General features: G+C 44.2%; 1 protein-coding gene across 1 annotated transcript in view; it reads right to left on the bottom strand.

Moving 5' to 3' along the window:
- Positions 1-18,227: 18,227 nt before the first annotated feature.
- The window catches only part of Scml2 (Scm polycomb group protein like 2), a 61,413-nt gene continuing 57,968 nt past the window's right edge, over positions 18,228-21,672 (bottom strand). Inside the window, exons 14-15 of the mRNA XM_048335494.1 lie at positions 19,704-19,855; positions 18,228-18,657 (exon numbers count right to left, since the gene is read on the bottom strand). Of these exons, the coding sequence (XP_048191451.1) occupies positions 18,529-18,657; positions 19,704-19,855 (281 nt within the window). The 3' untranslated portion in view covers positions 18,228-18,528. The remainder of the gene's footprint in view (positions 18,658-19,703; positions 19,856-21,672) is intronic.

Genomic DNA, 21,672 nt, shown 5'->3' with positions numbered 1-21,672 from the left:
AGAAGTGGAGCTGTGGCTCAGTGTTAGAGCACTATCCTTAAAAAAAGCTCAAGGACAGTACCTGAGCTGGGTTCAAGCCCCAGGATGAGCACAAATTTGTGCAAACCTACGTGCATGCACACACATGGATAGACATGCACACACATACACACACAAGAATGTACAAAAAACACGCAGTAATAAATTAACTTATGATAAATCATGTATATATGAGGGCAGAAGGCTCACAACTGAATCTCCATTACCATGAAAGAAAATTACAAGATTTTAAAAGAATGGGGAGGGAAATGTAGAGGATAAACATGATCAAGAAATAGTACGAATAGAAATTTAAGAATGAAATTCCACAGTGTACAATATACATAACATACATAAAGGTGTAAGAGCATGACTTCATTTACTAGTGCCTCAAAAAATAAAATTGAGAAGGAAATAAGAGTATTAGAAATGATATCCAAGAACAGAGATTTAAAGAAATTTTACAATTACCACTACATACTGTACAACTAATAGACACTAATAATTAAATTTAATATTTTCAAGTATAACACATCTATGGAAATTCCACAATTAGCTCTCCACAATATGAAATATGCACTAGTAAATTTAATATTTACATAAAGGCCAGAGGCTCCAAGTTCAAATTCCAATACCACACAAAATATTTCTAGACAGATAAAAGATGATGAAATAGGAGTAACTGAGGATGAATATGATCAAAGAACAGTATAGGCACATACTAAATAACAAAGAGACATCCACATCACAAAATATGCACTCAAATAAATTTAAACATATATCTATGTACGAATGTGTGTGTATATGTATATGCAAGAAACTTGAGTTCAACCTCCAGCCTGTCCCCCAAAAAAGTGAGGAAGGGATGGATACAATGAAAATATATTGTACATATGGAAATGGCACAATAAAAATCTCACATTGCACAACTAATAAGTTTAGCAAATATACATGTTTGTACATATGTGTGGACATACATACACACAGAGGCTCTGATTTTAAACCCAAGTCACACACACACACAAAAAATAATTGAAGTCCTTATGGTGGTATAAGCCTATAATCTCAACTATTCAGCAGTAGAAACAGGAGGACTGGGGATTCTAAGACACCTGGGCTACATGGCAAGCCTTTGTCTGAAAAATGATAGGAGTTCAAAGCCAGACTCTTATCTCCAATTAAACAGAAAAAGCCGTAAGTGGAGCTGTGGATCAAGTGGTAGCATGCTACCTTGAGCAAAAGGAGCTCGGGAGCAGCGCCCAGGCCCAGAGTTCAAGCCGCATGGACCAGCAAAAAAAAAATTCAAAGTTGCCTTGGCTTAAAGCTGAGGCAAGAGAATAAAAAGATGGCGGTCCCCGGTGTCTAAGTCAGACTCAATCATCAAAAAAGAAAAAAAGAAAAAAAAAGGCGGACAGACCGCTCTGCCACTAGCGCGCTGGCAGAAGAAGTGCTAGGGACGAGAGCCGCAGAGCAATAGAGTCAATAGCCCCGCTTTTCAGTCTTCCTGCTTCCGGTCTTCTAGCTTTCCCGCCTTCCCGCCCTCAGGAGAGCGCGAAGAAACCGGGCTTGGGAGGCTTCTGGGTAATCCATTAATGAAGCATCTCCATATCCGGTTCCTGCGATCCCTAGTCACCTCCCACCTCACGACACCGACTTCGCCAGCTCTAAGTTTGTCTCAGAATGTATTCGCCTCATGCCCTACGGCAATGTCGTAAACCCTAGGTTCTTCAACTACTCACCTCACGCCGTGAGGCGCTACAACCCCCAATTTTCCTCCAAGTCTCAAGACGCCATAAGCCCCACCTACACCTCATGCTGCGAGTCGCCATGAGGTGCTGCAACCCTCTCCAAGTCCTCAGATGCCAGAAGCCCTAGCTCCACCTCACAGGAACTGCGAGCCGCCATGAGACACCATGGCTCCCAAGTTTTCCCCAAGTCCCGAGATCCCATAAGCCCTAGCTCCACCTCACGAGCCGACAAGCTGCCATGAGGCACTACAACCCCCATGTTTTCCCCAAGTTCTTAGACGCCATAAGCCCTAGCTCCACCTCATGCGCTGCAAGCCGCCATGCGGCACCACGACCCCCAAGTCCTGAGACGCCATAAGCCGTAGCTCCACCTCATGCACTACATGCCGCCATGCGGCACCACGACCCCAAGTCCCGAGCCCCATAAGCTCTAGCTCCACCTCACGCGCTGCAAGCCGCCATGCGGCACCACGACCCCCAAGTGCCCCCCCAAGTCCCCGGGACGCCATAAGCCCTAGCTCCACCTCACGCGCTGCAAGCCGCCATGCGGCACCACAACCCCCTAAGTGCCCCCCCCCAAGTCCACAGGACGCCATAAGCCCTAGCTCCACCTCACGCTGCAAGCAGCCATGAGGCACTATGGCTCCCAAGTGCCCCCCCCCCCAAGTCCCGAGACGCCATAAGCCCTAGCTCCACTTCAGGAGCTACAAGACGCCATGAGGCGCCCAGACCCCCAAGTGCCCCCCCCCCTCAAGTCCCGAGACGCCATGCGCCCTAGCTCCACCTCAGGAGCAGCAAGCCGCCATGAGGCGGCACAACCCCCAAGTTTCCTCCCAGTCCCGAGACGCCATGCGCCCTAGCTCCAGGCCATGCCGCGAGGCGCGGCAAGCTGCCGGAAGGCGCCACACCCTCATTTCCTCTAGGTCGCCAGACGCCATGACCCTCGCTACACCTGGCGCCGCGAGGTGCGGCCAGGCGCCACAAACCCCGCGCTCACCGCAGCCACGAGGCGCCGCAACCATGTCCACTTAAGCCCCTAACCACCACACCACCAAACCGAAAACACCACCAACTTTCATGAACTTCAAGTACCGTCGTCCCCCACCCCCACCCCCACCCCGGGATGCTAAGAACCCCGGACTTTACCTCAAACTTTTGGGGGTGCCAAGAGCCCGCAAGGAGCTCAACCCTCAAGCCAAACAGACATTTTAAGCACCCGGACTCCCCGAAACTAATACCCGAAGATAGCCACGCCCAGGGGCACCCCCAATTTTGGGGTGCCTACATTCCCAGGCCTGCATTAACTAGTTGCCCAGTGGGTCTGCACACAAAGCAAAGCACCCCACATGCCGCGGCCAAAGACCCGCCTCCGGGGCAATTGCCGGTGTGGCCATTAAAAGTGGGGTGCAGTCGGAACCCCCTCACCACTGAGGAAAAATGCTAAGGAGACGGCAAGGAGGGTCTCTTACCCGGCTCATCAGCCATTGTCAAGTTAGGGTGCAGGGGCCTGGGGAGGCCCAGGTCTCGATGCCGGAGGCTGGGAAAGGCGCGCAGTGCCGCGTGTGCACCTCCGATGCCGCGCACTCGAGACTGAGGCGCCGACCCCAAGGGGCTCGAAACTCCGACTTCTAAGATGGCTTCTAAGGCTGCGCAGTAGCGCTCGGCGCACATGCGGAACTGTGCGTGCACGAGGGGGGGCAGGGGCGATGCCAAATTTGGTGCCAACCTCCGCTACTTACCATATTCTTAAAGGTATACACCCGCATTGTTAAAAAGTGATCCCCATCAATGCATAGGGATAGGCACCATAGCAATTGTGCAATTCTGCCCGTCCGGACGGCCGTAAATATAACATAGCATGGAACATGTATATAACGGAAGACTTTATAATATGTATGGTTTGCTTTCTTATTATGTCTGATAATTAGCTTTGGGAACAAATTCGGTGTCCGCTTTAGCAATAATAAACGACAATCTTCAAAATACATACGTAATAATAACCACTGATAATTTCGAATCGCCGCGTTCGATTTGTCATAGTCCGAATAACCTTGCACTTCATTCTTCCATGAAGTAATAATTATAAGATTTTACTGAGTGCCTTACCACAAGCTGCTCACTGTTTGACCTTCGCTGGTCCGTGTGTGTGTGTATGTGTGTGTGTGTGTGTGTGTGTGTGTGTGTAGAAAGAGAAAGTGGGGGGGGGAGTTCTCACTATATTGCTCATGCTGATAGGGAACTCCTGAGTTTGAGGTCATCCTCCTGCCAACTCCCCAGTAGCTGGGACTTCAGAGGCGCCACCACATTTTATGCAGAATTCTAACACTCTTTATCAGCGGCCATATCTTGTGACTTTACCTCCAGGCCAAATGCATGTGAAAGTTCTTCATATCCTTCAAAGTCTGTTACAAGTCCTTTCTCTTTTCTAATACCTCTGCCAAAATACTTTCCTGCAGCCCTGTAGGAATAAATGATTTCTAAATCAGGCGATAGTGACTCAGGCCTGTAATCCTAGCTACTCAGGAGGCTAAGATCTAAGGATCTTGGTTCAAAGCCAGGCCCAGTATGAAAGTCTGTGAGACTCTTATCTCCAATTAAAAAAAAAAAAAAAACAAATGTGAATTTATGGCTCAAGTGGCAGAACACCAGTCTTGAGTGAGAAAACCAAGGGACAGTACCTAGGCCCTAAGTTCAAACCCCAGTATTGACACGTGTGCGCACATGTACGCACACAAATACACACATCATTCCTATATAATCTCACAGCAGTTTACCTTTTCCATCCTTACTTAAATTACTTTGATACTAGAAATCCTTGCCAACATGCCTCTTTCTGAAGCTCTTAGAGAGCAGCATTACATCTTTTTTTTTTTTTTTTTTTTTTTTTTTTGCTAGAACTGAGGCTTAAACTCAGGGTCTGAACACTGTTCCTGGCTTCTTTTTGCTCAAAGCTAGGCCTCTACCACTTGAGCCACAGTACCACTTCCGGCTTCTTCTGGTTATGTGGTGCTGAGGAGTCAAACTAAGGGCTTCATGCATACTAGGCAAGCACTCTACTACTAGGCCACATTCCCAGCCCCCATCTTATTTATATTTACTAAAAAATATAAAATAGGGGCTGGGAATATGGCCTAGTGGCAAGAGTGCTTGCCTCGTATACATGAGGCCCTGGGTTCGATTCCTCAGCACCACAGATACAGAAAATGGCCAGAAGTGGCGATGTGGCTCAAGTGGCAGAGTGCTAGCCTTGAGCAAAAAGAAGCCAGGGACAGTGCTCAGGCCCTGAGTCCAAGCCCCAGGATTGGCAAAAAAAAAAAAAAAAAAAAAAAATATATATATATATATATATATATATATATATATATATATATATAAAACACCCAGCACCACAGTGCCTGGGATGTTGCTTTTATTTCCTCATTGTGTCAGTTATACAATGACTCTTGGGACTGTGTGTTTCCTCATTTGTGAGAGGAGTAAAAAAATCCTGGATATAAAAGAATGGTATATCTTGTTAGAAATATGGAGTTGTGGTGGGTGTGGTAGCACATGCCTGCAATTCCAGTGGGTTGCAGGAGACTGAGGAGGAGAATCACCAGCCCCAAGGCTGATGATGAGATGAGGTGAGGGAAGAAAATAGTTCAGTGGTAGAGTGCATAGGCAAGGTCTTAAATATGGTCCTGAGCACAAAAAAAAAGCCAAGTTGTTTTGCTTTTGTATTCACATTTGTAGGAAGTTGCATACATAAACAAGTACTGGGATAGACTGGCACACTAGCTGATGGTTGCAACTCAGTTCCAGCTTCATCTTTTTACACATTTTGTGAGAGTAAGTATAATTTGTTAAATACTTTTCCCTTTGCCAGTAACACAATTCAAACTTTTTTTTTTTGCCAGTCCTGGGGCTTCGACTCACAGCCTGAGCACTGTCCCTGGCTTCTTTTTGCTCAAGGTTAGCACTCTGCCACTTGAGCCACAGAGCCATTTCTGGCCTTTTCTTTCTATATATGTGGTGCTGAGGAACTGAACCCAGGGCTTCATGTATACGAGGCAAGCATTGTTGCCACTAGGCCATATTCCCAGACCCCAAACTTTTGTTAAAAGCAGGTTCTGGAGAGAAAGAAATTGTAGGAGAAAAGTTTGGGTCCCTTGGTGCTCGTGTGCTTTCTTTGGGCAGGCAGGCTGTTGCAGAATGCACAATAAAAGGCAGATTCTACAGAACATGTTCCTAGAAAATTCAAGAGAATGGATTTACAGCAAATGCCACCACAGCAGCACCACAGTGACAACCATTCAGTGTTATAGTTGTGTCCTTTTTGGAACTCTACCTTAACCTGAAGAGTAATGCCTTTTTCTTACAATTATAATTCACGTAATAATCATTTGTGTGCACACGTGGGCATGTGCCAGTGCTCAGACTTGAACTGTATGATCTGGGCACTGTCCCTGAGCTTTTTTGCTCAAGGCTAGTGCTCTACCACTTGAGCCACAGCTCCACTTTGTTTTTGGCGGTTAATTGGGGAAAAGAGTTTCATAGACTTTCCTGCCTGTACTGCCTTCAAGCTACGATTCACAGATCTCAGCCTCCACAGTAGCTAGGATTACAGGCATGAGCTACCAGCACTATGCTAATCTCTCTTTTCTTTTTTCTTTTTCTTTTTTCTTGCTGGTCCTGGGGCTTCAACTGTGGGCCTTGGTACTGTCCCCGAGCTCCTTTTTGCTCAAGACTACTGCTCTACTACTTGAGCCACAGTGCTACCTCTGTATTTTTCTGTGATTAATTAGAGATAAGAGTTTCACAGGCTTTCCTGCCTAGGCTGGCTTCAAACTACAACCTTCAGATCTCAGCTTTCTGAGTAGCTAAAATTACAGGCATGAGCTACCCAGTGCCTGGTTTAAGTTTTATTTCTTTGCTTTTTGTTTTTGTTTTTGTGGGGTTTTTTTGCCAGTCCTGGGGCTTGAACTCAGGGCCTGAGCACTGTCTCTGGCTTCTTTTTGCTCAAGGCTAGCATTCTACTACTTGAGCCACAGCGCCACTTCTGGCTTTTTCTATATATGTGGTACTGAAGAATGGAACCCAGGGCTTCATGTATACGAGGCGAGCACTTTACCACTAGGGCATATTCCCAGCCCCTAATTTTTATTTCTTAATAGCCAATTTCTCCCACTCCAGTCTTCTGTTCAACTTAACACTCTTAATATTGAACATTTATCTCAGGTGCTAGTAGCTCATTGCCTGTAATCCTAGCTACTCAGGAGGCCGAGATCTGAGGACTGCAGTTTGAAGTCAGCCTGGGGAAGGAAAATTCTGTGAGACTTTTATCTTCAATAAACTACTCAGAAAAATCCAGAAGTGGCATTGTCACTCAAGGCACTAGCTTTGAGCAAAAGAAACTTAGGAACAGTGACCAAGCCCAGAGTTCAAGCCCCAGGACCAGCAAAAAATAAATTAAACTTTCCCCTTTAGCTTAATGTATTCCTCCTTTCCACAGAGCTCAAACTAATCTATTTGCTCCTTGATTCTTTCTAACACCTAGCACTCAGTACATACACACAGTTTGTATATGGAATACAACTGAAAAATCCAATACATAGCAGTACCTTTCAGTTCCATTTCTGTCCTCTTCATTTACTTGCTTGACCCATCATCTGAAGGAAACAATTTTCTTAATTGCTCTTAAGGCTAGCTTTACATTTATAAGCTTCTTCAAACTGAATAGGGCAGAATAATAGTAACCAATATAGGAACCAAGAGTGATGGCCCAGAAGTAAGAAAAATGGGAGGATATGATAATAATTCCCTCTCCCTACTTTCAGGTACAAGGTAGTCAACCTGAGGGATAGAGCAGACATTTCATCAATAGCTAGGATTGTATGGCACCCAGACATTCTGCAGCCTGTAATAATGGACTAGGCCAAGAAGAACAGCTATTCCCCAGACACATACTAAGAAAGCTGAATAACAAGTCTAGCATGGTAGTACACATCCGTAATCAATCTTAGCATGCCAAAGGCTGAAGCAGGAGGATTACAAGTACAAGCCAGCTTGGGATATATATTAAGACTCAACCTGAAAAAAATCCCAAGTGGAGTATTTTGTAAATATTATAACATTAAATAACAATACACTAAGCTAGGTACTAGTGGCTCACTCTACGATCCTAGCTACTCAAAAGGCTGAAATCTGAGGATTGCACCTCAAAGCCAGTTGGGGCAGGAAAGCCCATGGGACTCTTATCTCTAAATAACCACCAAAAAGCTGAACGTGGAGCTGTGGCTCAAAGTGGTAGAGTGCTAGCCTTGAGCAAAAAGAGCTCAGAGACAGTGCCCAGGCCCTGAGTTCAAGGCCTACAACTGACAAAAAAAGAATAAAAGAAAACAATATACTGTTACCAAAAGCACAATCATGTAGCATTTAAGTGCTGGGGAAAAAAAGACCAGATGCGGTGGCTTGGGCCTGAAGTTCCAGCCCCTGGCAAGACTGAGAAGAAACTTAGTCTTAGGTTGGCAAAGACAAAAAATTAGCCAGACCATATCTCAGTCAATAAGCTAGGCATGGCCATGGCTGTATGCCTGTGATCCTAGTTTCAAGGTAATAATTGTCTGAGACTGGCCTCAGGCAAAAACTTGAGAGCATCCCTTAAAAATAAGGCAAAAAAGGGCAGAGAATGTGGTTCGAATGGTAAAGCATTGCCCTTGCAAGTTCTAGGCCCCAAATCCAAACCCCAGTAACACACACACACATACACACACACAAAAAAAATAAAAATAAAAATAAAAAATAAAACCAGCTAGGTCAGACTAGGAATCTTAAAGAAATGCTAATGAAATGTTAAAGGATAGCTGGTGGCTGTGGCTCACATCTAGAACTCTAGCTACTCAGGAGGCTGAGGTCTGAGTATCAGGGTTTGAAGCCAGTCCAGAGAGGAAAGTCTGTGAGACTTTCTTAACTCCAATTAATTAGCAAAAAGCCAGAAATGAAGGTATGGCTCAAATGGTAGAGTGCCAAACTAGAGCAAAAAAGCTAAGGGACAGTGCTCAGGGCTTGAGTTCGTGTCTCAGTACTAGCACAAAGAGAGAGAGAGAGAGAGAGAGAGAGAGAGAGGAGGAGGAAAGGAGGAAGAAAAAAGAAAGAAGTGCTAAAGGGGCTGCATTTGTTCTTGGACATTTATTAATAATGAAAAGCAGAAAGAGTTGGGCCATAGAATGTCATACCTGTAATCCTAGCTACTTTGGTATGCAGAGATAGAAAGATGGTTCAAGGCCAATTCCGGTGGAAGTGTTACAAAGACCCTATCTTACAGAACAAGCCTGATGTGGTCATGGATTTCTGTAAACCCAGATAAGGGAAGCATAGACAGGAGGACTATGGTCTGTGGCTGATCCCAGGCAAAAAGCAAGACCCTACCAAAACTAAATCAAGAGTTGGGGGCATGGCCTAAGTAGTATAGCACCATGGCAAGCCTGAGGGGCTAAATTCAAATTCCACAAAGAAAGAAAGGAAGGCAAGAGAGAGGAAGAGGGAGAGGGAGAGAAAGAAGAAGAGGAAAAGGAGAGAAGAGATAGGAGGGGAAAGTGTTTAGTGTTTTTGTAGGACTGAAGGATGAAAGTGAGAATATAAGAATCAGCAAAGGAAAAATGTTGGTTAAACCACTCATGCCTTAAACTGGACCCATGAAGACAGGCGCCTTTAGAGTAAAAATGATCCAGGTAGTCACGTGGTTTGTAGTTCCACTTTCAATAAACGGAAGAGTCACCAATTCTAGGTGTCTGGCAAAAAGCAAACAGAAACTCCCTCCTGTGAAGAGAGTTATTTCTACAAACAACTTTAAATAGAATATCCAGCATAAAGTAAAATATAATCAGAGATAAAAGACAGTAGAAGAAAGAAACAATAAATATATCTAAGCTGGGGAAACAGCGTTGTGTATGGCTCGCCCCTGCCAACTTCCCCCAAACCAACCACAGAGGACTTCCTCCCATTCAGACACAGGCACCTGGTGGTGACCCTAAATCTCTGAAGAAAGCCAGTCTGTGTTTGAGGATAATGATCCCGATGGCGAATCCCTGAGGGCTCAGAAGGGGGCGCCTCACTCTTGGTTCACAGGAAGTCTTGCGGTTGCAGCCTAGCCCAGGCGAGAGGAGCCCCGCGGCTCGCGTCTGCGCCGCCTCCCAGGCTGAGGAATGTGGTTCAAAGCCGGCCCCCACACACACACAAAAAAAATTCTTGACTCTTATCTCCAATTAGCCACCAGAAAACCAGAAGTGGCACTGTGGCTCAAAGTCATAGAACACTAGCCTTGAACACAAAGAGCTCAGGGACAGAGAACAAACCCTGAGTGCAAGCCCAATGACAGACCAAAAGAAAATTTAAGCCTTTTTTGCCATTTACTAAGGCACATTCTTGTAAATACCAACAGGAAGATTGCAAGTTCAAGGCCAGGCAGGGATACATAAGATTCTGGCTTAAAACACACAAACTGATCTGTTTCTACTTAATGCACTTGCTTTGTATTTTTACCAAATCTTTCAAGATAAAAGTTAGTTTTGATTGTTATCAATAATACTATACTGAACAGTGGTGTACAGTACAAATAACTAGTGAGTCTGATTCTTTGGAAACAGATACCCAATGAAACTGATGTATCATAGGGCAAATCATTCTTTTCCATAGCATCTACATCATTTTTTTCCTACCAGCAAAGTACAGGGTTCTAACTTCTTATCCTCACCAATGTTTACTTTTATTTAAAAATATAGCCATACTAATGCATAGAGTTGTTCGTTTTTAAAAACATATCAGGATGAACAGGTGTTTCTTCATACTAAATACTTCAAATGCTAATATTAAGAAATCTCTAAGCTAGGCATTACTGTGCCTGAATCACTGCCCTTGGGAGACTTAAGTTAGGAAAATTTCAAGTTAGGTCATCTTGGGCTACATAGTTAGTTCCAGGCTAGCCTGGATCACCTATCTAGCTCCAGGCCACTTTGAACTACACAGTACAACTTTGAATAAAACAAAAACCAAAACAAAATAAATGCTGAGAATATTGCTTAGTAATAATAGGCCCTGGATATGATCCAGCCTCACAAAGAAAACAAAAACCCGCTAGAAAATTATCTAAAGGTTTATTGCTGCTGTACACTGAAATACCATGCACTTCAAGAAGAAAACTGCCATGCATTTCAAAGCTGGATTCCTGTGTGTACAACCTATCCACTCTAAAGGATACCTCATTGCCTGAATCAGTACCAGGGGACTTTGTCATAATATCCCTCAGAATGAGCCTGTAGAAAGGACTCCAAAATTTAAACTTACTTCATGTATTCAGCCACTGCAAGTACAATTTCTTCCACAGCATGAAAAACCAGTGCTTTGCCTTCTGTGTACATTGATCATAGTTGTTCAAGTATAACACGTTCACACAATGCAGGGAAGAAAAACCAAGTCTGATGGGAGCCAGATATGGTGGAATCATGGTTCAAGGCATAAAAGTTTGAACCATGAAGTGTCGGGCTCGGGTCGCCTCTCCCGGCGTGGGGATCAAGGCTCAGCTAGGTTTTTCGCCACCCCCTTTTCTCACCCTCTCTCCTGGTCACCCGTCCAGCAGGTAGGCAGGATGGGGCGGGGGAGTCAGTACTGACCTCACGTGCGCGCGGCCTAACGAGAACGCATGCCCACCTCCTTACCGGTAAAGAAAGCCAGGCATACGCGGGTCTCGGAGAAGCTTCAAGAGCTATCTGATTTATTAAGGCGGGGACAAGGACTAATGATAGCAAGAGAAGGGAGAAAGCTGACCGGCCAGGATGCTGATAGGCTGTGAACCTGTCACATGATCCCCTCATGAGCCAACGTCACTCGAAAGTGCCGCGCCAGGGCGAGACTGGGAGGCGCCTGGGCTGGCGAGAGAGTTGGGGGCTGGGGGCAAAGCTGGTTCTTCTGGTTCCAGACCCAGAGAACCGTAGCCTGCTTCCGCATTCCCCTAGGGCTTGGGGGAAGGGCGTCAAGTCCCCCATCAATTCCAAAGGCTGGATCCCAACATCTGCCCCTTTTACATTTATTTTTTTATTTTTTTTTCTTTGATCAGCAGGAGGCGCCCTACTTGAGAGCGCGCTGTGTCTTAGTTTGCCCCCCCCATGAGGGGTCGTACCCGTCTTGGGCTAACGCCCTAGCTCTTCAGGCTGACCTTCCTGCCGGGCTTGCGGGCCCGATGAGGGGACTCGGGGAGAGTGGGATTGGCACTTGAAAGAAAGCCCTGATAATTTTCTCTCATGCCAGAGGACCTCAGTCAGCAGCAGGTCCCGGGGTCGAGTGACGAGCCTCATGGGGTTCCTATATGGCTAAAAGGCCAAAGGCCACTTGTTATCTAGACAGCTCTGGCCTATCGCTTACAGTATAAGAGACCCATGTGTCTAGTGAAGTGCCAGACACGTGAACCCCATTTTCGAATTAAACCCTGAGCTAATCAGATTTGCACCTGTGTCCTAATCTTGCTTGCACAGCTGATTGTTGTAACCTTGTTCTTTGCCTTTATAAGCCCTGTGTAATCACAGCTTGGGGCTCCCTCCTAACCTCCGCTGTGTCGGTGGGTAGGACGAGGCCCGAGTTGGCAGCTCGTTAAATAAAGCCTTGCCTTGCTTTTGCATTTCGGAGTGTCTGAATCTCGGTGGTCTTCTTGGGGGTGGTCTTGCGACTTGGCACAACACTAGCACAGGGCAATGTAAACATAATGTAAATGGGAGCATAAAGCAGACATGAGCATAAGCAATCGTAATACAAGGCAAATGCAAACATGAGCAACTGTAACACATGAGCAATTATAACACAGGCACAAAGAAATGGAGGGTCTCTTATCTGGCTCACTCCCTAGGAAATAGAGGAGTCCTGGTCCATTCTGGTGTCACTCAAGGTAGCGCAGATGGCTCTTCCTTCCCTCGATGGTGAGGTAGAGGCAGGTTCAGGTCCTGGCGATGTGGCAGCCAGGGTGCTGGTAACTTAACAACTGAGGTTAGTAAACACTTTATAGTAAACATTGCAGCAAGGTGCCAATCCCTTGCTTATTGTAAACATTTATCATAAAACATTAAGGTGTCCAAGTCCTTTAGCTCCTATTTCCCTCCAATGGGGACCCCTAAGATAAGCAGCAAAGGGGGGAGCGAAGGAACAACAGCGTGCAAAATTTCCCTTTGGTCCTTGTGCAAGGCTGTGGGCCATGCTGCCACAGCAAACATTACTCCAAAGGGCGCCAGGCAAGGTCCAGGGAAGAAACAGGGCCGACACTGGGTCCATCGCTGGTACAGGCAGGCTTTCCCATTTCTCCATAGAAAATTCCACCACGGTCTTTGCTTTCCTGAGAGGAAACAAGGGGAGACATCCCTCAAGGGCAGGTGCCCTTGGGTGGCTATTCTGATGAAAAATATTTTAAGTCTCTAGCTGGTATCCAGATTGGATTCGGTTCCCCAGTTGGGAAAACACAGGCGAAGCCCCTTCCCGCACTGACAAGTGGGTCTGGACCTCGCCATGCCCGTAAGGGGATCCTTCCAACGGACTTCCACCTTTAAGTAGGGTGTTTGGCTTGACCAGTGTCTCTGGAAAGCCAACAGAGGTTGGTCCTTTGAGAAATTTAAAATATTTAATGTAAACATCGCTGTCCTCAGCTGGTCATGGGGGCTTCCCCCCCCCTTTTTGTTTTAATAATTGATCCTTCAGGGTCTTATTATGCCTCTCAATTATGGCTTGACCCTTTGGGTTGTATGGTATTCCAGTGGTATGTTTAATATTCCACATTTGGAAAAACGCCTGTAAAGGCTTACTGGTGAAGCAAGGCCCATTATCTGTTTTAACCTGTAAAGGCAGCCCTAGGATAGCAAAACATTGTAAGAAATGGCTTTCAGCATGCCGTGCTTTTTCCCCAGTATGCAGAGAGGCCCAACACGCGCCAGAGCATGTGTCAATAGACATAAATATATATTTTAGCCTTCCAAAAGGAGCGTAGTGCGTCACATCAGTCTGCCAAATTATGTTAGGTTTGAGACCTCTTGGGTTCACCCCTGGAGATTGCAGAGGAGGGACTTGCACGAAGGGCGTACACGATTTGCAAGTCCTTATAATCTTTTTTAAGTCTTTTATAGGAATTGAAGGAAATCTCTGATGTAACCCTCTCCAATTTAAGTGAGTACGCTCATGGAGTCCTTTGGCCATTTGAAGGTTTTGAGGTTGTACAATGGCCAGAGCTATGATGGTTCCATTAGTGGCCAGCTGGTCAGCCATACGATTACCTTGTGCCAGGTCCCCAGGCAGTCCTTGGTGTCCACGAAGGTGCTGTAAAAATATAGGCTCACCCCGCTCTTTTAACAGAGACCTGACTTGGATCATCAGAGGAGTGATTGGGTTTTCATCTAATTTAATGTATGAACATACCAGGTTGGGTAGCAAATTAACCACATACAGACTATCAGAAAACAAGTTCATTGGCTGTTTGACATGGGTCAGTGCCAGGGCGACTGCGTACAATTGTTTAAATTGTGCAGAGCTAGTGACGGCTTCAAAGTAATGGGTGTTTTCTTTCCCACCGGCAGGGGGTGAGGCGGAGCGCACCACTATGGCAGAGCCGGCTCATCCCCCATCTGTAAACACATTGGCAGCCTTGACAAGAGGCTTGGTAGAGAAAAGCATGGGAGGTGTCCATTGTAGCCTGGAAAATGAGGTCACCCACCTCGAGGTGCCATAGTGGCAATCTACCTTGCCCATAAAGCCCTCCAGGGCACTGGACACACGTGCATTATTCCTTCTGACCCATTCAAAATCTGACAATCGGTAGGGAATAGTTAGCACATCGGGATTTCGCCCATAATGTCTCAGGGAAGTATCCCTGCCCTTAATTACCAAGTCAGCTAGCTGGTCTAGCTGGGAATAAACTCTGGGAACTCCTCCCACTGATGCGTGCACCCATTGAAGGGGCTCGCCTGATTGGGTAATTGCAGCTGAGGAAAGTTCAGACCCGGGGAGGATCCAAAGGCAAAGTGGGCATTCAGGCTTGTAGAGTGCCAGCTGTGCCCTATTTAGGGCCAATTGGATTTTCTGGAAGGCTGTTTGAAGTGATGGAGTTATTGTAATAACATCAGTGGGCGCTTTGCCCTTCAAAGAGTCATGGAGCGGAAGCAGCTCCTCTGTAGGCAGGTGAAGCCAGGGTCTTAGCCAATTAATCTCACCTAACAGTCTTTGCATCTCCACCAGAGTATAAGATGACTGGACAGTTGTTCTGATACCATTTCCTTTAACTTTTTTTTTTTAATTTGTTTGAGTGAATAGGCCACTGTTTCACCCACATCGGGGCGTGAATGGCAGTGACAGTAGGAACGGTGGCCCTTAGGATTAGGTGTGAGGCCCTGTAGAAGAATTGGGAGCCTCCAGCCCTGAGGCCTCAGAGGGAGGCGCTTTCTAGCAGCCACTAGGGCCAACTGGCAGGTCCTGGCCTGTGATGACCGCAGCCTTAATCTTTCCCAAGATATCTCGTCCCAGCAGGTTATCTGGTGATTTTGTTATTAAGGGACACACTACTCCCTTGCCACCATTCATATCATCCCAAGGGAGCCAGTCTCTGGTTGTTTCACTTTCAGCTGTGCCTCCCACCCCTGAGATCTGGGGGCCGGGGATTAGGTCCCACCATGGAGGCACTAGCTCCTTCTTTAATATGATCCGATCTGCTCCCGTATCAATTAAGAATCAGAACTTCTTTCCAAATATCATGATTACTGTCTCTGGCCTCATCTCGGGGACAATGGGGATTGCCCAGCGGCTGTAGCTGGGGGCTGCCAAAACCTGCATATGTATAGAGCCGAGCCGAGCCTCCCGTGGGGGAGGGGTAGCGAGCCGGCGGCTGCGGAGCATCTCCAGGCTGCCGCGGGAGTTGCGTCTGGATTGGGGTCCCTGGGCCTCTCGGAGCGGGGCGTCGGGGCCCCCTCTGGATCAAAATTCCCTCCAGCTGCCCTCTCCTGAATCCAGGGATTCCCCCGTGTCCGATGAGAAGCAAGTCTTGAGGGTCTTAATGGCTCGCAGTGGGAGTTCTCCTCCCCATTCTGCCTCTTGTAATTCCCGCTCTAGTCAGTCCCAAGTTTCACACGAGAGTGGGTTGGCTCCAGTTAGCCACGGGACCCTGAGATTTAGCTCCTGCCAAGTAAGCATGGCACATGGTTCTGAGATATTCATCCCCGCGTTTTGGAGGGTGAACTTCAGGATTTCAAGGGGCAAATTACTTCGCCTACTTTGAACTTGTCCCATCCTCTTTCTAACCTGGATGGGAGGACCGCATGTCCCAGGGTTTCCAACCTAATTCCGTGAGGGTCGGTCGGGAGCCAGACTTCCTCGCGTGGGTTGGGAACCCACGTGGGCGCCAAAATGTCGGGCTCGGGTCGCCTCTCCCGGCGTGGGGATCAAGGCTCAGCTAGGTTTTTCGCCACCCCCTTTTCTCACCCTCTCTCCTGGTCACCCGTCCAGCAGGTAGGCAGGATGGGGCGGGGGAGTCAGCACTGACCTCACGTGCGCGCGGCCTAACGAGAACGCCTACCCACCTCCTTACCGGTAAAGAAAGCCAGGCATACGCGAGTCTCGGAGAAGCTTCAAGAGCTATCTGATTTATTAAGGCGGGGACAAGGACTAATGATAGCAAGAGAAGGGAGAAAGCTGACCCGCCAGGATGCTGATAGGCTGTGAACCTGTCACATGATCCCCTCATGAGCCAACGTCACTCGAAAGCGCCCTGCCAGGGAGAGACTGGGAGGCGCCTGGGCTGGCGAGAGAGTTGGGGGCTGGGGGAAAAGCCGGTTCTTCTGGTTCCGGACCCAGAGAACCGTAGCCTGCTTCCGCATTCCCCAGGGCTGGGGGAAGGGCGTCAAGTCCCCCGTCAAGTCCAAAGGCTGGATCCCAACAATGAAGGTTCATGAGACTCCAATTAATCAATGGCCATGAAAAGCATACCTGTCATCCCCAGACACTCAGGGGAACACAAGTAGGAGGATTACAGCCCAGGCCAGCCAGGGAATAAAGCCAGACCCACACCTGGAAAATAACCAAGGCAAAAAGGGGCTCAGGGTGTGACTGAAATAATAAGAGTATTTGCTTTGCAAGCTCAAGGCCTTTATTTCAATCCCAAGTACCACTACACACACACACACACACACACACAAATAACAACAAACAAAAAACCACTGAAGCTTTAGCATTAATTGCTGCAGATATTTAACTTTATTATAATATTTTAAAATACAGAAATTTCGAAACATAGTATTTATACAAATACCTGAGGATTGTTCAACTGGGCACAGCATCTTCATACAAACAATTTGAAAGAAGATCGAATTTAAATAAGAATCTACTCTTACAGAGAATGACATAGATGAAGTGATGCTTTAAACAATTGCATTCTTGACTAAAATTCACTTGGTTTTCTAAAAAGACATTGTACATTCTTGCCCTGATGAACATTTTATTGGTATTTAGAAAAATGGCTAATACTTTTATAATTGATTCTCATAGCTTATAAACATTACACTGAGACTATATAAAATAACAACAATAAACATAGAGCACCATTTCCTCTTAAAAGTTCTAACTCATAAGATAAAACCTGGAGCCATAAGTCAGAACTAATTTTTTAAAATGTGGAAGAATAAATGGCTCAGAAATAAGCAAATCAACTAAAACTATTGCATAGGAAAGAGAATGTCCCTGTATGGAAGCCAGTTAGATTGTTTCTTATCACCTGAAGAGTAAACTGAGGTATAGGTAATACATACAATTTTTTACAGAATAAAAGCATCTAATTACATCATAGTTCATCATGTAGCAGTGCAAAGTGCCATATTAAATACACTTGTATGTATCCGTACAAGAATAGTATGATATGGTAAAGTATCCAAACAAGAATAAACACAATAAAACATAAATCTTTCAAATATTTGGACAACATTAGCAAACATATAGGAAACTTTAAATAGGAATTTTACTAAAAAAGATTTAATCCAGCTCAATTCAAAACCATTCTTGTAGTGTAAACTTCAAAGTGACCGTTCTATTGTATAATCTTTAAAACTTATCAAAAATTGATTAAGATCATTCTATGAAAACTTACAAGCTTGCTTTTTTCCTTTAAATGTGAGCAAATAAAATCTCAAGGGCAGTAATAACAGAAAGAAAACTAATTTATATGGCTACTCCTTTTCTGGAAACTATCAGAACACTGTAAAACCAAAATATTTTAGAAAGAGAAAATAAGTGCATCTTTACATTCTCTTCTGATAAAAATTCTCATGGACTTTTTTTTTTACAGAAGCTGTTCTCCCCTTTGGGATTTAGCTGTTTTGGCTTCAAAGAATAACTAGAATCAAAGACTTTTACTCTGTTTATTACATGTAAGTATATTTGTAAACTATACTATAAACATAGTAAAAAGACAAAGAATGAATTGCCAATTTAAGTATTGTGGTACTAACATGTTAAATGGTTTTCAATGTATTTATTTTTTGAAAAGTATTTGCGTTTCAACTCAGGGCCTTGTAATTCCTAGGAAGTCACTGGTTGAGTAACTTCCCAAAGCCCTTAAATGTTTTATAAAGCTATAAAATGTAGTTCTACAAATCTGATAATACATTTTATAGTAATCTATGAAATAAAAACTTCTAAGATAAGACAAATGTTTCTAAATCAAAACTTTTTCAGAACACCTGAGGATTATGTTTAATCTAAACTTGTGCATTTTTTTTCAGTTGTATTTTCCTTCTTTAAGCTTTTCAATGTAGTAACATAGTTTTAACGCTGGCCCCAGCTTCAGCCCCATATATTTCATCATCATATCACTCTTCAGTAGAAGCAGAGCATCTCCATCAATTTCCTACAGAGAGAAGAAAACCATCATAATTAATGTTCCCATATTAATTATGCTTCAAAAGCTACATATATAAGAATGTATAAGAGAGAGAGCAGTTGTACATTTCAGATATATATTCTCTGAATATGCACTTCTTCATGAAACTATAACTTGTATAGTGGAGCATCAATTGGTAATTTAGAAATTTCAAATTTTAAGAAAAAGAAACTTTAACCCACTATCATCAATATGTATCCTAAGCATCAAATTATCTGATTTTAAACACCGTGAGTTAAATAAAATATTACCTTATCTATGACAATGGTTCAAATGCTATGAATTGTAGAAGCAAATTTCAGATGTTATTAACTTTCTAATAATGACCAAAAATGTGTCAACATTAATGCAAACTCTAAACATGCTCTACAAGGTTATCTTTATGCTGAAGCCTAATTAGTTGTCTGAAGCTAGTTACTAATTTTCTTACAATATTAAAAAGGGCACACTATATATTAGATCACGAATGTCAGAAAACATTAGGAAGATAGTACTTATTTGTCATATGACATTCTCCTCAAGTTCTTTTACCTTTATAAACCAATTTATGATACTGGAAGCCTGTTATTTCATATTCATGAATCCCTGTTTTAAAATGAAGTTGCAATTAACCTTACATAGTAGCTAGATTCACTGGGTAGCCCAACAAGAAGGTCTTCCCCTCCAAGTACTGGTCCTAGGGCCAAGCAGGAAACAGGTTGGGGTGATGTTGGAGGGGTAAACACATCTGTCATTACTACAAGGGCTGGCAGCCTAACAGTGGTGAGGATGAAACACCATTTCTTGAGAACTTGGCACTGTTTAGTATTGTAGGCACTTGGATACATTTAAAGAGTATACCATTAACCTACCATTTAAGGACCTTTGGCAAAACAACCATTTTTGAAAATGGAAAAACCAGTTGATAAGGTTCCCCCACTATACACACAAGTCAGTATCCAATGGAAAGGCTCGAAGAGAGGTCATTCAAAGGCATTAAGGCAGCAGGAAACCCGGATCAAAAGATACATTACATGTTGCCTGAAGAGGTCGGCGAGGGGGCCTGATATCTGAGGATCTGTACGTTTCATAAACCGTATCACTTCATCCACAGACCAGGTTGAAGGGTCCTTAGAGAAGCCTTGTTTCAGGACACTGGGGTCAGGTACAGCTATATAACTTGGATCTTCAATGAGGGGGGAAAAAAAACAAATCATACTTAACCTGATCATTATTCTGAAAGAAGAGATGTTAAGGTAGGGAGTGAGTAGTGGTCTCATTCCTGGAACCTCTTAAGACTCCAACTGTAAAATCTAGTAAAAGCTTAAAGATGATCAGAGATCTAAGAACACCATCCTGTGACTTTCCCTAAACAGCAGAACATCTTCAGAAGACACCTGAAAGCTTTAAAGATCACAAAAACACATGCAGCAACCCAAGGCTTCTTGGGCCACAGACAAAAACCGAAAAAGATTTGTTACTTGGATTAAGTTAGGTTTATCTAACCTAAACCATTAATCTCCTACTTCAAACGCTGCAATGAATTTCTCCTACTCGCTCTTAATTTTTACTTAAATTAGGTTAATTTTACTAAATACATGGTATTTCCCCAAAGTGATGTGTTTCTAATTGCCTAATCTGGATAAATTTTTGTTTTGTTTTTTGGCCAGTCCTGGGGCTTGGACTCATGGCCTGAGCACTGTCCCTGGCTTCTTTTTGCTCAAGGCTAGCACTCTGCCACTTGAGCCACAGCGCCACTTCTGGCCATTTTCTGTATATGTGGTGCTGGGGAATCGAACCCAGGGCCTCATGTATATGAGGCAGGCACTCTGCCACTAGGCCATATCCCCAGCCCCCTCTGGATAAATTTTTATGAAGCTTGCTGGGAATAGAACCCAGGGCCTTGAGCATGTTGGGCAAACAAGGCACTGAATTACTTCTTTTACCAAATCTCTCCAATGCATTCAATATCGATATTCAATATGCTAATTCTTAGCATTACATTTACTCCTTAGATTACCATCTCTCATGGCTTATGTATTAATTGGAACTTCTAAAATTTTGATTTTTTAAACTAAATTTTGAAATTATATTTTGATTAGCCAGATCAGAAGTCACTTTAACATTTTAATTTTTATTAGCTCAAATTGCTTTTACAGAGGGAGATTTCATTATGTTTATTTCTTTTACATTGAATTCCAACAGATGTTATGATTGAAAGTTTATTAATCAATAAATATCTGAGACATGAAACAATTTAGGTTTTTACCTCACAAGGCTATGCTCTTCACTAAATTGTTTTTTTTTGGCCAGTCCTGGGCCTTGGACTCAGGGCCTGAGCACTGTCCCTGGCTTCTTCCCGCTCAAGGCTAGCACTCTGCCACTTGAGCCACAGCGCCGCTTCTGGCCGTTTTCTGTATATGTGGTGCTGGGGAATCGAACCTAGGGCCTCGTGTATCCGAGGCAGGCACTCTTGCCACTAGGCTATATCCCCAGCCCCACTAAATTGTTTTAAAATCTGTTTCTTCTAACAAACTCAGAGTGCTCAATTCCCTAAAGTTAATATGTGATGACAATTTAAGAAATTTTTATAGTTTGCTAGGAAGATTTGTTTATCTAACCAAGGACAGTTAAAACAAGTTTGTTCTATTTGTGTGATTTAGCTTTTCTTTACCATAATTTGGGATATGATTATTTAGGAGGATTTTGAATATTTACTTGTGGGATAGGTAAAGAACAAAGAAGATAAAAGAAATATTTCTATTATGTTTAACTCTAGATTTCATGTATTTTCTTTACACAGCACAACTTATTGGGAAATAAAATCTCTATACTAAAATATGTCCTACCCTCTTACTTATCAGAGAAAAAATGGCAGACAAATTTTGCTGGACTGTATCAACGCAGGTAAAAAAGGATGATCACATACCATTTGATCTACCCCAAACATCAGAAAGCACCTTAAAAAAGCTTTTAAGATCATAAAATAGATGCACAAACCTA

The sequence above is a fragment of the Perognathus longimembris genome, chromosome 28, assembly GCF_023159225.1.
Source record: "Perognathus longimembris pacificus isolate PPM17 chromosome 28, ASM2315922v1, whole genome shotgun sequence".
In the NCBI taxonomy this organism is placed as follows: domain Eukaryota; kingdom Metazoa; phylum Chordata; class Mammalia; order Rodentia; family Heteromyidae; genus Perognathus; species Perognathus longimembris.
The sequence above is the reverse complement of the archived record's forward strand: the minus strand, read 5'-3'. Positions and strand labels throughout refer to the sequence as shown.